Source organism: Musa acuminata, chromosome BXJ2-5 (genome assembly GCF_036884655.1).
Source record: "Musa acuminata AAA Group cultivar baxijiao chromosome BXJ2-5, Cavendish_Baxijiao_AAA, whole genome shotgun sequence".
Taxonomy (NCBI): domain Eukaryota; kingdom Viridiplantae; phylum Streptophyta; class Magnoliopsida; order Zingiberales; family Musaceae; genus Musa; species Musa acuminata.
The window spans coordinates 48,055,435-48,073,385 of NC_088342.1; the positions used below are offsets into that span (position 1 = coordinate 48,055,435).

General features: G+C 39.6%; 2 protein-coding genes across 4 annotated transcripts; one reads left to right on the forward strand and one right to left on the reverse strand.

The window, feature by feature from the left end:
* Positions 1 to 74: 74 nt before the first annotated feature.
* LOC135613199 (uncharacterized) lies at positions 75 to 12,702 on the reverse strand. Of its 2 annotated transcripts, XM_065110285.1 has the most exons (11): positions 12,280 to 12,702; positions 10,769 to 10,932; positions 9,169 to 9,292; positions 8,963 to 9,092; positions 6,690 to 6,757; positions 3,973 to 6,599; positions 3,443 to 3,874; positions 911 to 3,312; positions 627 to 800; positions 430 to 534; positions 75 to 341 (listed from the first exon to the last, which is right to left on the reverse strand). In XM_065110285.1, the coding sequence occupies exons 1-11, from the start codon at positions 12,432 to 12,434 to the stop codon at positions 288 to 290; spliced, it is 6,435 nt and encodes a 2,144-aa protein (XP_064966357.1). In that variant the 5' UTR covers positions 12,435 to 12,702; the 3' UTR covers positions 75 to 287. The 2 variants fall into 2 exon arrangements, with proteins under 2 accessions (XP_064966357.1, XP_064966358.1); XM_065110286.1 differs by lacking the exon at positions 12,280 to 12,702 and having other exon boundaries at positions 10,824 to 10,931.
* Positions 12,703 to 15,683: 2,981 nt separating this feature from the next.
* LOC103986066 (protein LURP-one-related 15) lies at positions 15,684 to 16,931 on the forward strand. 2 transcript variants are annotated; one of them, XM_018826663.2, is made up of 3 exons: positions 15,684 to 16,037; positions 16,154 to 16,471; positions 16,554 to 16,931. In XM_018826663.2, exons 1-3 carry the CDS (start codon positions 15,783 to 15,785, stop codon positions 16,698 to 16,700), a joined length of 720 nt encoding a protein of 239 aa, XP_018682208.1. In that variant the 5' UTR covers positions 15,684 to 15,782; the 3' UTR covers positions 16,701 to 16,931. The 2 variants fall into 2 exon arrangements, with proteins under 2 accessions (XP_018682208.1, XP_009402217.1); XM_009403942.3 differs by having other exon boundaries at positions 16,244 to 16,471.
* Positions 16,932 to 17,951: the final 1,020 nt, after the last annotated feature.

A 17,951-nucleotide genomic window follows, 5' to 3' on the forward strand; every position in this document is an offset into this window, starting at 1 on the left:
ACATACATACATACATACATACATATAGCTGGCATAAGATAACTGTCGAATACAGATGAACAAGTAGAACAAAAGAAAGGGAATAGTATATACTATATACATGATAGTATAATTTGAGTGGAATAAGGGCCTCCTGTCAGCATTACGTTGAAGCTTAAGTAGACTTGCTGACATTAATATAGCCATGCTCTCGTGCAACTACATCTTGCAGAATCAAGCCATATGATGTACAAAACGAGCATACCTCATCTAGGAGAGCACAACAATTTACAGGAAACAGTTGGTACTCAACAATCACTCCAGCTATCTCCACCGTCCTCTTCATCACTTCCCGCAATTACCTATTTCAAGGAAACATACATGATAGATTGGCCGAAGAACAAACGAGCAACTTTACTATTTACATATCTGTCTATTCTATAGACCAACCTGGCGGATTGCATTTGCTTTCTCCAAGATGGCAGCAACTTTAATGTTCGCTGGATGACCCTTACTGTTTGGCTTTGAAAGAACTGCTGGCTTCAGGCTGTAAGACTGATTAACAAGAAGTGGTCTCTTTGAGCATTAATCGAATATAAGTCTCTAAAGTGGGAAAAAATCTTTAAATTGTCGCATAGCATTCCAACCTTGTTTCTTATCTGCTCCAGTAATGCATCTCTCTCATTTGCCTTCGGCTTATCGGAAGGCTTAACAATCTCTGATACCTTTCTCAACTGCAAAATATTAGACTCCAGCAATGGATCCTTTTTATCTGCTTTTGACTCATTCAAAGGCCTAGCCAGCTCCGGTACCTTCCTTAACTGCAAGATATTAGATGAAGAGAATAGGGAGACGTTAAAAAATGCAACTATCGACACTTGCCAGCGTACAAATGTAGAAGGAAGCAAGCCTGTCACCACACAAATATTACCGTGCTTCTGTCATGAGCAGCAACAGCCTCTATCAGTGGATTTCTGGGACGGTTTCGTATGGAACAGGGTTTAATACTAAACCAATCATCTTCTGTTGTAGGTACAAAACCAAAGAGGGTGGACTGATTCCCTTCCAAAGAATATACCAAGTTAGGCTCAGGTACAACACCTGAAGAGACTGAGAGCTCTGATGACTCTAGAAGGTGCATATTTACACTGCCAAAGCCCCCATAATTACGGTGATGGTTAGCATCTCCTAAAGCAGATTCAACCAAGAAAGGATTCTGAGGCTCGACTGTCTCCTTTTCCAAATTTAGGTGACTGAGATCAGAATAATGAGGTTTCACCAACCCTAATCCTGACCACAGTTGGCTAAGTGGAAATCTTTTATCTGACATCACTTGAATCTTCTCTTCCTGTGATGTGGAATCCTGAGAGATTTGGTTTTCCATTGTTGCAGATGGTGTAAATGTATCTACGAGAGATAATTTTAGTCCATCCTGTGTGTTGCAAGCACACCGACTCATCTCATACTCCGAAGATGACGATATTGATGAAGATGCATTTAATGAATGCACAATTGCATCCCCTAAGGATACATGCTGATGGATCTGATCAACAATAATTGGTGGCAATTCAGACGAACCCAATGGTGGTGCAGTAGGTAAGTTTGCTGGTTTGCTGTCCGATAGTGCCATAAATGTTTTTGTTCCAGCCAGAGATTGAGATGAATTTTCAATTGGTAATAGAGGGCTCAACGGAAGCTTTCGAGATCTCCATTCAAGAGGGGGAAGTGGTGGTTCTTCAGGATTTTGCATGGGGTAGCTGGAAGTTGGTTCATCTGACTGTGGCTCATGGGATAATCTGGATGCACTCTCAGTAACAGTCACATCAGAACTTGACACCAGCGAAAACATCATATCTAATACATTGGAAACAGCATAACCTGCAGAAACTTCAGGAGGACTGCCTTTTGATGAAACAAGGGCTTCTGTACTCAGTTTACCGACCATGCCTGCATTTGGCAGCTCATCCAAATCATTGTACTTTCCATTGTTCACAAAAGCATGATAGTTTGGTTCATATCCATCTGAGGGTTTATCATCAATGTCAATAAAAGGAATGCCAAACTCAAGATATTCACCCTTGTGATGCAAAGATTCTGATTCTACTTTAACTTCATCACCAGCTTGTGACGTAGAGACTCCAGGTAAACTTGCAGGATCAGATACTAAAATGCCGGTCAATAGAGTTGTCTGATGTTTTTCACTTCTCTGACAACCTTGTGCAAAAGATTTTGAACCAAGGTCTGGTTCGCTTTCCATAGGATATTTTAGATGTGCATCATGAGTACAAGTTTGCAGATATGCTTGGACATGCTCTGCTGGCACCATGATGCCTATGTCTCCAAGGAATCCAGCATCATTTTCATTAAATGAATGTTTAGCAGACATTCCAGAGCATGAAACACCAGGGTCTAATGCTGATTGTCCTGCCTCTGAAGTAACTGTCATGTTCAGAGTGTCCGCCTTACCCAACATTTTCACCTTCTTTGGACTATTTATTTCACAAGTCTTTAGTTGATGTCCATATGAAACAGAGGTACTAGTAGTACTATCCTCTAGCAACTGTGACCGAAGGCCAGATGCCTCTTGAGTATACATCAAGGAAGGATCATAACTTTTAGCTTCATCTTTAGACGGAAAATTTTCAGCTGACACATTATCAATGTGAATAATCTGTTCAATCTCTTGAATGTTCTTCTGAGGGTTGTCTTGATTAAACTCATTTGGAAATTTCAAATGATCAAGAAAAAACATGGGAGAATTCATAACCCTATTAGAAATTGTTTCACTTTCAGAACACCAACGCACCTGTTCTTCTGAGTTCATTATGGAAGATTCTTGAGTTTCCTCTGCTGAGCTAACCCTGGGGGACTCTTGAGATTCCTCTTTGTTAGCAAGAAACTCCAACTGCAGTTGCCGTGTTTCAGGCAATTCAACATTGTTTTCTGCCACTCTGTCAGCATCTTTGAAGCCAACTTCTGATCTTGAATAAGATAGATTTTCAACAGCAATTAGATTTTCCATTTCCGTCAAGCAATCTTTATCATTGATGGCAACAATAGCAGAAACAGAAGAGAAAATGGTTTCAGTTGAATCTACTTCTGCATCTTGATTCATCGAATCTGTTCTCTTTCCTATGGTTACATTTGAAAGATGTTGGGGAACTTCAATATAACATGCAAAATCTTTTGCAAGACCACTCTCATGCTTCGTGTCTGAAAGATGATCAGATGTGTCGGGCCTCAGAGACATCTCTTCAGACATTTGCTCAACAGGATTATGAGTGAGATGAAGGCTTTCAGAAACATTGTCATCTTTAGTCTGGACAGATGAGCCTGCCATTTTGAATAACCCAAAATATCTTCAGTCAGATTGCTAAAGTTCCAATGTATCTGCCGAATACCAAATTGTGGTTTGCTAAAGAAAAATAAAAATCATAGATCTCTGCTACAGTTGCTAACTTACCATTCATATTTTGGGCCACACCATCAGTTCCCTTCATATAATCAAAAGATGTTTCTGTGTTTGTTTCTTCAGGATGCTGACCATTGTTTGTGTCTGCAGCTAATTGGTGATGCTGCAAATCCATGCCAGTGTCAGGGACAAAGGCGATGATGGATGTTAAGCTGCTCCCACCTGAATTAGTTACTGTACCTTCTTCTGAGGCAAAGGTTTCAATATCTTGATCCAACGAATGCTGCATCTCTTTTGCTGTGGGCACAGTGGTAACCAATGAATATTCATTGCCAAAATCATCCATGGAAACACTTCTTATTGGTGAACAGGAAAGATCATTGGGCATTTCAAATGTCTCCATCATGTCTTTTAAAATTGGCTCATCCACGTGCTCTGCATGATGAGGTTTTGCAGGAGAATTGCTTCCCAAGTAAGTTGAACCTGTCACATCAAATAATTAAAACAGAAAATGTCATGGTTGTCAATCTGAATAAGAAAAAACACAGTATTTGCTTGACAAGTAAAAAAGATAAAACTACCATCCAAGCATTTTGTTGTCTCATCTGTTCCTTTGGCGTTAAGACCAGCTGAAGCATCATTCAGGAGAGCAGTAACTAATTGCTGTGCATCAAAACTTTCTTTAGGATCAATGTTAATGAGACTAGAAGTTGATTTAATCACAAATGAACTGCAAGATTCATCTTTGATATCTAAATTCAAACCATCAAATGTCTTCCTGTTGCTAGCTTCATCAGACTTGGGTTCAGCTGAATTGACAACCTCATCATGTGGCAAAATCTCTTCACAGCTTTTATCATTGGTCTCACCATGAAGTTCTGAGTTCATAGAAGAATTTGAGGAAACTACCGTCGGTTGAGTTGCTGGCATCTCATCTAAATTACTTAAAGTATCTAGGTAAGGAATACTTGACATTCCACTCTTCGGAATGTTGTTCAAGTTCACTGACACGGCAGAGAGGCCAGCAGAACCTGGTTCCGAAATTTCAGTTTGCATATCCTCTGGTCTTTCAGTGGTGTCAAAATCCATCTCATGAACTTCCTTTCTCAGAATATCAAGATCTGGTTTGCCTTTATTTTCATCATGGGTTACATCACAAATTTCTGAGTCTGCAGAAGAATTTGAGGAAACCACTTCTTCTTGTGTTGCTGACATCACAGCTAAATTACTCAAGGTATCTAAGCATGCAACACGTGACATTCCACTCTTTTGAATGTTGTTCAACCTTATTGACATAGTGGAGACTTCAGCAGAATCTGGTTCAGAAATATCACTTTGCTTCTCCTTTGGTCTCTCAAAATCCATCTCATGAGCTTCCTTTCTCAGAACATCAAGATTGAGTCTGCCTTTATTTTCATCGTGGGTTACATCACAAAGTTCTGAGTTTGCAGAAGAATTTGAGGAAACAACTTCTTCTTGAGTTGCTGACATCACAGCTAAGTTACTCAAGGTATCTAAGCATGCAACATGTGACATTCCACTCTTTTGAATGTTGTTCAACCTTACTGACATAGTGAAGACTTCAGCAGAATATGGTTCAGAAATATCACTTAGCTTCTCCTCTGGTCTCTCACTGGTGTCATAATCCATCTCATGAGCTTCCTTTCTCAGAACATCAGGATCTGGTCTGCCTTTATTTTTATCATGGGTTTCATCACAAAGTTCTGAATTTGCAGAAGAATTTGAGGAAACTACTTCTTGAGTTTCTGATACCACAGCTAAATTACTCAAAGTATCTGGGGACGGATCACTTGACATTCCACTCTTTTGAACGTCATTCAACCTTACTGACACAGTGGGGACTTCAGCAGAATCTGGTTCGGAAATATCGCTTTGCTTCTCCTCTGGTATCTTACAAGTGTCAAAATCTGCCTCATGAGCTTCCTTTCTCAGAATATCAAGATCTGGTCCGCCTTTATTTTCACCATGGGTTTCATCACAGAGTTCTGAGTTTGCAGAAGAATTTGAGGAAACTGCTTCTTCTTGAGTTGCTGACACTGAAGCTAAATTACTCAAAGTATCTGAGTACACATCACTTGACATTCCACTCTTTTGAATGTCATTCAACCTTACTGACACAGTGGAGAACTCAGCAGAATCTGGTTCAGAAATATCACATTGCTTCTCCTCTGGTCTCTCACTGCTGTCAAAATCCATCTCATGAGCTTCCTTTCTCAGAATACCAAGGTCTGGTCTGCCTTTATTTTCATCATGGGTTTCATTACAAAGTTCTGAGTTCACAGAAGAATTTGAGGAAATTAGTTTTTCTTGAGTTGCTGGCATCTCAGTTAAATTACTTGATGTATCTGAGTATGGAACGCATGACATTCCACCCTTTTGAATGTTGTTCAACCTTAATGTGGAGACTTCAGCAGAACCAGGTTTCAAGATGTTAGTTTGCAGCCCCTCTGGTCTTTCACTGGTGTCAATATCCATCTCAAGGGCTTCCTTTATCAGAATACCAAGATCTGGCCTGCCTTTATTTTCAAAATCCATTTCTACTTCCGACTCCATGCTGTTTAAGGCATCCATGAAATTCTCCAGCTCACTACCAATGTCTTCACTCCTGTAGCCATCAGTACTGCCTTCTAGTTTAAGTTCATCCTCTACCAATGTATAATCTACAACGTGAAGAGATGTGGTTTTCTCAAGATCACTTAGCTTATAGTCACAGGCACTACCTTCTGATTTTTTTTCAGAATCAGCAAGCTTTTCGTTTTTTTCCATGAAGTTAAAAATCCTCTGTGGACTTTGTACTTGACCAAATGGTTCATATTGTGCTTCTGACAATTCTTCAATTTCTTCCTTCCAACAATCCAACTCATATGTTGTTAAGACTGGCACTTCTTTTGTAGGAGTCTTGATAGGACTTGCATATCTTGCTAATGGATGGTTTGCTGACACATCCATAACAGTGTCATGCAATTCACAAGTTAATTCACTTGAATCAACTAAATTCACATTTATGTTTAAACGACTTCCAGAATTATCATAAACAACTTTCTGCTTATCTGAATGCAGTTCAAGAAGAAGCTTCCTCAGGTTAATTCCAATGCTTCCACTAGTACCATTTGAATTCCTAGATCTCAACCTCCTAAATTTTGTGGCAGATTTATTTGAAACCTGATCAGAAGTCGTTGGATGCAAACTATACAAAACCAAAGATCAAATTACTCCAAAACTAATGCTTATATAGTACAACTTGATCAGATTGTAGGGACATAAAATGCAAGCTTACTTGGAATTTGCATGTGGCGACAGTAAAGACTCAAGACTTTGACAATTCCTCCAACGTGATCCCTTCTTCTGAGAGAACAAAAAAGGCATAATGATTTCAGTACAATATTGGGATGATTTCTGAACTAAACAAAGTGGAAGAAGAGGAGGATATGATGATTCTTTTTAGATATGAGGAACAAGCAAGCTGTTCCAGCCAAAGTAGGTCAAGGTGGCATTAGTTCAAACGACCTGTTAGGACCAACTCTCAAAAATCATCAGTCTTAGCTAGATGTATATATCAATGATGCATGTATAAACATAATACAAACTATTTCAAAGTTCCATAGCACTCATAATTAAAAGATTTCCCTTCTCTAAGGCATGAACTACCATTCTGAAGGTGAAAGAACCTTAAGAATTGTGTGGTGATAATTTTACACCGAATGATGTGCTGCTTCAAATGGTTGAATTGAAGCCTACTCTCCAATAATGATCAAGTTGCTAATGTGAAGGAGCAGATTTATTAATCGTAACCACAGTGAGACATAAAGGCTGAATTTTCTTTATATTTTACCATCAGTGGCAATAGGAGGGAAATCATCAATCCTGATTGAACGGCCTATTAAACCATACATATGGAATGTCATGGAATGAAGCCTCAATGGCACTCCAGGAGGTTAGGGAGGGGCACATGGATTGATGGAGTGAAAATGTTTGATTCTTCCTATGGATACACAAATGGTCGATACAACTAAATTTAGAAATATATAGTGGCACTTGCTTCACTTGTCCGTTTAACTCAATTACAGACACCATCTTAAATGGGTCTCTGAAACAACAAGCAAATTATTCATGATGTACACCCACTTGCCTTGACAAAGATCTTATCATACTTGGTACCAACTTCAGAGTAGGATTCTTATTGCAAATTAAATCCGCCTGCATTTCTTACCTTTTTCTTTTGGCAAGGAGAAGGGTGATATCAAGTATGAGTTACAGAAGTCCTGCTTCCACCGAAGAGGTGTTCAAAACAAACAAAGAACTCATAACTTTTGTTGCAATTTAAATGAAATTGGATGGACCAAACTAAAAAAGGAATAATCAGACCAGTTGATTTAGTTTCAGATCAAACTTTAAAAATGTATTGATTTGTTTCATTCTGAATTTAGCCTCTTAAGAGCAGACAGAAGGGACAAATTGAAGGGGAGCAGGCACAACACCTTTAACCTTATAGACTCGAACTTACCAGACAATATTGAACCCATTACTAGAGGAGCTTATAAACCTGGATCCACCCTAGTCTTTCCCCGAACCCTCTCTCCTCGATAAAGTCTTCTTCCCTTCTGCGTCATTGGTCCACCCATTCCATGTCTGGCATGCAGGGCACTGCCTCTATAATACTGATTGTATTTGAACCCTATAGAAGGAACACCTCCTAGACGTTTATTCCCCACATTGTTCAATTATACATAATGAAAAGTGGGTGTTATCTCCCAGGAAGGACATCCCATAGTGCCTCTGTCTCCACCAAGATGACTAACAGTATGTTGTGTGATGAGGCCAGTTTGGCATCACAAGAATAGTGAATAGTTACTATCTTGGTTATTAATATTGCCGAAATTGTCATATTCTCTTCAAGTATATTTATTCATAGAGCACAAAGATTCCTTGCCTCCCATCTTTTTTTTCTCTATTTGTAAATTTTTCAGGCTAATTTTAAATCACTACCTTAGATTTTCCACCCGGTGTTTTAAACTGGAGTGACAACAACCTCAGATCTTTTGCCCCTTGTTCTGATTTATATGAATATGTGAAACCTACCCAACACATGATATTAAATCACTTACCTTTAATGGAGTCTCCCATTTTCATTACATTCAGTTTCTGCAGTAATTACCACAAGATGACCTCAATGACCTGAATTTTCATACCTTAGTAATTTAAGAACTTTGATTATAAACCTGGAAATATCTGATCTAGAAATCAGAAATTTTAAGCTTTTGAATTATTCATTTCCTTTGTTCACTAACAAGCCTTCACATATTCTTCTTGCCCTATAGGTCCATCTTCTTAGAGAATGCCATTCCCAGTGAGCCACAATTCAAAGTTAACATTATGAGATAGTCATTGTTTCCATATTCTGGGCGTAATGGGACCACAACATTCAAGTGAGTCAGGTTTGGCTCTTCCAATTAATCATTTTAAATAAGCTTCTTAGGAGATGAAGCTCAGAGCAAAAAACAACAAATTGAAAAAACAAAAGAAAATAGAGAGACTATTTTTGAATCTTACCCTCGTCTTACGTGATTTCTTCTCCTTTGGAATATAAGTTTCCAACAAGCCGGAGGAGACTGATTCCATCTTAAAGAATGATGGATCCGAATACCTTTTCAAACATGCACCAGCACCAGCAGTATCAAATCTGAAGGAAGGAATAATTTGCTCAACATGCAAATTTTATACCTCAAGCAGACAGCACACTGCCAATAATATCATACTTATCCAGGGTGAATAGCTGAGGTGGTCCACGGCATTCTTCATATGAGTCCAATATAAACCGTGGCATATCCCCTTGAGTGATTAGGTTTTGATCCATTTGAATAGTACAGCGCCAATCAATGCCTGCAAATAATGACACAAGCAACTATAAAAGAAGAAAGGTAGGAAATATGGAAAATTAGGGGATGATAATCTTCAGATATTTCATTGCATACACCACAAAAATTTCATCATGTGAAATTAGGAAAACAGAAACAAAACAATTATCCACAGCATTTGACTAAATCAATCTTCTATCGCACCATGCAAAAAGGTAAAAATAGGTAATATAGATTGTCAACATGTAAACAGATGCATAGGTTGTAAATACCATGGGTAGGTTTCATCTCTTCAGCTCTACTGTTATTATTGACTATTGGCATTCCTCTCCTCATCCTTTAGTCTATCATTTAACCTTAGATGTTTTGAAAGTGATTATAGTAAGTGAAACCTTAGATGGGTCCGTCCAGAAGTATTTAATATATTTTATTAAATATTTAGTAAAGTTGATAAGTTCAGGTTGGATCCGAGACTTGGTGTGGAATTTTTTGCTTTTATTTTCTTTTTCCTTGCACCTTAATCAAGACCTGGAATTATAAACAGGTCTGATATTAGACCTATACCCCAACCCATGAGAACTTGTATGAAGGTCATCTGGTCTTAATACCATCAGCACATCTAAATATGGGTTTGATTAATCTGGCCTACCCTATGGGTAGAAGAATTCTGCTCCATCTACCCTAAACATATAAAGCGTAATCCTACATGACAGATTCCTCGATGACATGGTTTAAAGCTTAAGATGAAGAACGTAGCAGTCTGGTTTTGACGGGACTTGTGTGTAAGCTTGTTATGGAGGTGCCAGTTTCCTGTTATCTTGTCAGCAAGTAAGTTATTTGCTGAGGAACTGCACGGCTATAGTTCAATGGTGGAAATGAATGGGTTAAGCATTCTTAGCACAATTGGATGACCCAATTGGACTTGAATATTATACTATCTATCTTCCTGATGCCAAATGATACATTTAGTTTTTAGATCAACCTCTTTAGACTATTCAATTTTATTGCATCATAGCCAATGAATCGTTCAACTTGGATTTTATCGAAAAAAATATATGTAAGAATCAGAACATTAGTTATAAATAGCACCAAGAATGAACATTTACACCGATGGATCTGAGTCTCACTAAAACACAACTGAGACTTATGGGAACCTGATCTCTTGGGCTACATTAATCTCAGATTTAGGTGATCCGCACTATGCATGTGTTGTTCCTTCATCTACTCTTGTCCTAAATAACATTGGATTGCTAAATACAGACTCATGAAAATTTCCAATAAACATATAACCAATTACCTAAATTGTAAACTCGTATGATGAAAAAGTAGTAACCGATATTCCCTCTATATATGCTAGTTTTTTTATTTTTCAATTTGACGCAATGTATCTATAGTAAATACAAAACCATACTGATTAATCTGGGAGAAACTAGAACTAGAGAAGAGATATCGATATTGCAACATAACCTTCTTAAAAAAGACGCTACAAATGTATACTAACCATCATTGTAAGCAAAACTCGAATGACTAGACTGAGATAAAAAAGACTTCTCAACTGATGGAAACTCTGCCTCAAGCTGTTGGACGCGAAGTGTCAAACCATGACTTCTAGCTGCAGTTCCCATAATTTCTTCATGCAAGTCACGAAATATTTCTGCAGCAAACCTATGGCAGAACATGGGAAAAATCACTCATACATGATCTACTGATGCAATAAACTTGAAATGTTTGAAATGTTCATCATAAGGTGGAACTTCACAACAAAATATTCATGAAAAGAATATGCATGAAAAGATATTGATAGATTAACATCAAAGGAAAGCATCACCGAGCTATTTTTGAGAAAAAACAAAAGACACGATACCACTTAAATAGTAAATGCATAAAAAAGAGAAAAAGAAAACGAAGAAAAAAATTGATATTTGCATACATTCATTTAGATGACAAAGTTGTACGAAATTAACAAACCTTTTACAGGGAAAGGGAAAAATCATCAGTATATAATTTGATCACATAAAATTGTTTGTTGGCTATACAAGATGATTTTACTGTAGGACATATGTAAAATCAGAGCAAAAATTCCTCCAGTAATCATTTAATGTGAGACAAGTTGGAAACGCTGTTCTGAAGATAAACCATCTGTTTTCGATCCATCTGAGTGTCTAGGACCAGATGGAGAACGAAATAATGGAACAACATCACTACAAGCAGAAAAGTGGATTCAAGAACTAGGAACAATGTAAAAGTGTTGACTAGTCGGATATTTTGGATTTTGGAATTTATTAGGAAACTGAAGGACCATAGGATAGCTAAAACTCATCTTAATAGTCAATTTAGCTAACAAATATGTCCTTCTTCAGAATCGAAACATTTAAAGCACCCTCTAGAGATATTTTCCTTTCTTTGCTTAAGGATTACTTCGTTCCATGCCTTTGGATATAATAACTACTTATCCTTTCATCAATCTACATACTTCTTCCAATTCTTACACTTGCTTTGAGTTTCCAAAGGAAAAATCGTACCGATGCAATCACATGACATAAAGTCCCTTTATAAAACTAACAAGACTAAGTATCGTTGATGGCACACCAAGGAAACAGTGCCATGAAACAAACTACAATAAGTTGGTTAGTTTCATTGTCTTCTTTTGCTTCCAGAGGGTTCTTCATGCTGTCTTTTCATGGTCGAGTACAAATGTTGTTAATGAAAAGATTTGGTATCTCCTCTAACTACGTTCATCTAATATGAAACAATCAGCATCCGATTCAATTGTCAAGCAACAACCACACATCCCTAAACTCTACTAGAATAATAACGATATTAACCAGAAAAGAAAAAAGAAATAGAACGAAGGCCCCAAAAACCCTAATTCTTTAAGTCTGAATTACCGAATCTTGTCATCTGCAGAACCGAAACCCCAAAATTCCACCATCAAACCAACGAGAAAAACATCAAGAAGCCCAAGAAGAATATTCTCACCCCCACGACGGGTAAGAGAACAAAAGAACTTACTCTGCAAGATCTCCGAGCTGACGAAGTACGCCGACGAGGCCGGCCATGGCCACCCCTTCGAGGATGGCCTCGGGATCATCCTTGTCGGCGGCTCGGTGGAGCTCTGGATCCGCCAACCCGTACTCGTTCCGTATCAGGTATCGAACGGTCGGCATGTCGCCGGAACCCCCACCAAGAACGAAGCAACAGAAGGAGGCCCCAACCTGAAAACCCAAGACGGCGCCCTTCTCCCTCCTCTAGTCTCCCCGCTGCCTCATTTCCTCCATGGGAGGGGCCTCGTCTGCTACCGAGTTCCTGGTACGCAGCAGGCGGAGACGGCGAGGGAGTGGGAGTGCGTGAGACTTCCCTTTCTTCTTTATTGTCCCTTCCGCCGGCCCTTTTTGGTTTTCTTTTCTGCCGGGGGGGGGGTGGGGAGGAATTTAAGGGAAGGAAGATTCACAGTGGACATGGGAGGGTACGAGCGGAGTGTGAGAACCCCCAATACCCCATTTTCGGAAAAGACAGACGCCTACTGTTTTTGTGTTTTCTTTTAATCTGAAAAAAGAAAGAAAACTCGACACCATTTATTGTTGGCATACAGTGTCACGCTTAATCGTCGTCCGTGGAGGCCTTTTTCTTTTTTTTTCCGATTTTTTTCAGGGAATCTAAATTACTTTATATTCTTTTTTTAATGTTTATACGTGGAGCACTTGCAGGGATTCTCGCCAATAATTCATGATGGGCAAAGATTCTCTCCAGTAATCGCATGGATCTAAAATTACGAATATTTAAATTAGTGGTTGGACTCGCGTATCGATCGCTCAATAAATGGTTGTGATGTAGGAATCGAACCGTTTTAATTAAAAGCACCACCGCAGGAGAGTACCTAATCCCCCCCCCCCCCGCCGCCGCTAGGCCTTGCCAGTTAGAATCTACTGGTATTACTACCGCTGCATTCTATAACTGAAACGTACTTCTTTTTCGCTGCTATGTGTTTTGTCCAAAAATGTGGATGTTTCGATGAGTTAAAGAAATCAACATCATCTAACCTCTGTAGCTATCGTTCCTTTGTCGTCGTGGCTGGGAGTATGCTTCGGCTCCAACACAGTGCTGACCCACAGACGCATCAAGTAACGAAGTCGATGCGACAGCAAGAAGCATTTCGCCGAGTGGCTTCATGGCCTAGTAATCATAAAGCAGCGGTCGGAATTAATGGAAAGCCCATCATGTATACGCTTCCAAGTGGGTAATCATCTCCTTCTCATCATCCGTTCACTCGAAAACTAATAATGTACTTTTGATATGTATGTGTTCTTTTCAAGCAAAGGTGGTGTATACAGATAGGCAATGATTTCTTTCTTTTCCCGAGGAATCGCCAACGGGAGAAGATGATATTGTCTTTGATCGGAAGCTACTCTTTGGGCTGGAAAGATGATCGGAACGGTCTGTCTTACGCTGCAGGATCACAACTCTTCAGAGGAAATTTAATGGAAGAAAAAGTTAAAATCAGAAGATTGATTTAAAATGTGGAAAAGACTGCAAGTTTACTCTGCTACAGCCTCCATTACAAAATTATCACAACTCTACATTAGTATATTATCTTCACTTTGTGCAACAGATGGAATAGGCGGGCTCGTGCATGGGTCACAGGCAGATAGATGCCTGTCCGGAGTTTGTGAAGGAGAAGATATATCATGGGAGTTGATCCATATTCCATCCTCAAAAGAGATGGACTGTACTTGGATTGGCAGGGAGAGCATGGGGGTACGTACGGATCTAAATAAAGTTAAGGGGTGCCTTCTTCACGAGGCAGGCAGGCAATGGAGACGATACCAAGCTGGCCACCATCATCCGTTTGCTTCTCACACAGCTTATCCTCCTCCGATCCTATGTATCATATCGATACACTGTCCTAAACTCCTAAGCAAGACAACATACATGAGCAACAGAAAATAAATAAAGCCGCTGGAAACAGAGTGTCACCGACGGCCAACCACGGCAAAACGTATTCGAAGGAGTCAGATCAAACTTCCTCCAAAAGCCACCATATAATAAACCAAAGAAGCAAAGCGATATACATCGTTATCGAAAATTCATTTTGCAAACGTATACGTATGCTTGTTATCAAATCTAAATCTCGTCAGATTCCATCCAAAAGCACAACAGCTAGCCTATAGAATATGGAGAGAGAGCGAGCGAGCGAGAGAGAGAGAGAGAGAGAGAAAGAATATTTCTTTTTCCCGGTGACTTCATCCGATCAGGGGTCAACGAAAGAATGATCATTTATTATGACGATAAGATTAAGTAAAACCAATGCCATCTTATAAATATAACTAAGATTACTTACTTAATACCCTTAATTTAAATCGTTTTTATAGAAAATATATATGTTGATTTTTTGACATTAGGATTGATACGACAACGACAATGATCCTTGTTATCTTATGCAATCGCTCGTCTCTTTTAGCTACCATTTTCTTTGGACCACCTCTCTCCTCCGTTGCTCATCTCACTTCAATCGTCATTCTCTCTCCACCCCCTCTCCTCCGTTCTCACACACATCATCCCTTCACCGAGTATTATAATAAATAAAAAATGAGTTCGAAAAATCAGAACACGGTACAGAATGGACTTACTGTGATAGCAGAACTACCAAATGATATTTTGATGACTAGAAAGAAAAAAAATCAATTTTGGCCTCTCATAAATTCATATTCATCCGCTATTTTGGCCAAGGTTTTTGGCTTGGCTTCCACAGCCTGAAACCTTCATTTGATCCAACATTTATTTATTTGACGTTAGCAACACGCGTGGGTGACCCGTTCGGTGACGTTCCGACGAGTCACGTAGCACAAGTTAATAGATATTTTTATCTGAAGAATAGTCATGGATGGATGTCGATTCGCCTGGTTTGACTAAACTAATGCTTTTCTCTTTCAGTCTGAACTCTTCCCGCAAGGCACCAGAATATTGAAGCACAACAGCCAAATTACTGGGACCAAGGCTGTGGTCCTGATCCTAGAGACGAACACAACTTTTGTAACCCCAGCATATTTATTTGGTGAGTTTCTTTTAATGCCAAAAAAAACAAAAGGTTATCATGGAGGAGTTCACCGGCAAGGAGCAAAAACTCATGGAGTCACGTCCCGAGGACACAATAGTATACATTTTCGTCATTACAAAAATAAAGGGCCAAAAGGATTTCAATAATGGTTGCCCTCTACATCCTCTCCTTTTTGTCAGTAATCGGAAATTTTTTGAGAGGTTTTGTCTTCGTCTACAAGAGACGCATCACGAGACAGCTGTAGGAAAAAGGAAGCTGGTATCGGACGACGAGAGGCGGCTAAATCAATGACTGGGTCTCCTTCGCACATACTAAGACACCGACTTTGGATAATCACAAAACTTGGGTAAAAGGCTGTGATCACTCGCCTTAGATATAAAAGAGGCCTCAACCTCGACCTCGACCCGACACAAATATCCTTCCCGTCCTCCTTTCCTCCGCCGCTGCAGTTCGAACCCAAATGGCAGCGATGTCGACGCCGACGCCGGCAACGTTCGATGGCCCTGTCGTGGTGGTCGGGCCGCAGTTCTGCGCTCCCCACGTCGTCGATCTCACCGTTACCAAGAAGGCCCTCAGCTTGACGGACAGCGACTTCGCCGTGACGGACGTCAACGGCAACGTGGTGCTTAAGGTGAAGGGCGTCTTCTTCAGCCTCCGCGATCGGTGCGTCCTCCTAGACGCCGCGGGAAATCCTCTCCTCACCCTGCAACAGAAGGTCAAACCTTTACCCTTTCTTCCCAGCAACACTGGTATGCGGTCGCAATTCTTCTGTGGCTGCTCGACAAGCGCCCTCGATAGATTTCAAGTTTCGCTGAATTCTGTAGAAATCAGCTTTTGCTTGTTGTTGTGATTCACTTGTCGCGGAGTAGTGCTTCGGAAAGCAAAGCGGTGGTGATGATAATTACTATGATGGCCTCTCAGATTTTGAGTGCGCACCGAAGATGGCAAGTGTTCAGAGGAGAGAGCACAGATTCGAAAGACCTGCTGTTCAGCGTCAAGAAGTCCAGGCTGCTGCAATTTAAGACCGAGTTACATGTGATCATGGCTTCCAACACCAACGAGGAGGCGTGTGATTTCAAGATCAAGGGGAGTTACTTTGAGAGGTCATGCACTGTTTATCTCGGGGAATCCAACTCCATCGTAGCCCAAGTAAGAGAAATAATAATAATTAATTATCATCTGTATTCTCACCATCTAATTGATGATGTATATTGATTTGATTTTTCTGTAGATGAGCCGTAAATACACTGTGAAGAACGTGTTACTTGGAAAGGATACGTTCGGTGTGACCGTGTACCCGAACGTGGATTACGCCTTCGTTGCATCGCTCATCGTCATTCTTGACGAAATAAACAAAGATAGATCGGGGCAAGACTGAGACTGTGTCGGCTGGTGGTATTGGTTTAATCCGTAAAGATTAGACTATCGTAAGATTCCTATCTTTTTATTTATCTTTTGATTAAAATAAAATAAAAATATAAAAATTAGATCGTGTGGTGTCTTTTGCTATGGGCCCGCCCGTATAATTAATTCTCAGATGAGTTGACTGTAACGTATTTTTACTCTGTTATGAGCGCATATAGAATATTGTCTCACATGCTTTTTTATACTATCTTATCTTCTGAATGAAGTTACTAGCGATCTAATATAAGAAAGAGTACATCTCGCACCTGATGCTGATTTAGCTGCCTGCCATCCGATCCTCGTTCGAGAACACGACCACTGTCCTCCCCGACGACTCCAAAGCTGAAATCTTCATCAGTAAATAAAAACAACTACAGCTACATAAACAAATCAACTTCGCCATGGTAACCTTGCAAGTAAACGTCGAAAGAACCGAGTTACCCTGTTTGTGCTGGCTGTGATATCGACAAGGAGCACAAGCTGGCTCTCGAGTTCATGCCGCGCTCCGGATATCGGTACGGGTCCATTATTGAATCCGAGTTTGGGACGGTGTTGGTTTGATGGGAAAAGTGTGCCATGTAGCTCCTGGATAGATCGCCAGCAGTACCAGATTCATGAACCTACTACAGGCTTCTTCCTATCGTCGTCCTCATCCAAATCTCGAACATGCCAGCAGTACCAGATTCATGAACCTACAGACTTCTTCCTATCGTCATCCTCATCCAAATCTCCACGTAATCAAACAACTACATGATTAATGATGATCCTAATCCAAGGGGTCTATGATTAATCTACGGTAAATCACACGCCACGCCACCAAATTAATAAAAATCATAATAAATGTAAATATAGAGTGATAGTTTTATTTTTTTTTTTATATACTCTAATCCTCGATTAATGATTTAAGGATTAATCATCCTATTTTCTCTTTCTCAAACCTATATATATATATATATATATATATATATATATATATATATATATATATATATATATATATATATATATATATATATATATAATCTTAATAAATAAAATCAACTTTTTTCATTCTTCATAGTGTCAAAGCTTCTCTTGTCTCGAGCAAGACTTCCCATTCTTAGTTATCCGGCGATAGCAATCCCTCTCCACTGATCTGCATTCCGCCCGACGATCTTCTTGGCAATCTTCTTCACACGCCATACATACATTCGAAGGCGAACACCAGTCATCGATGCTAATCTCC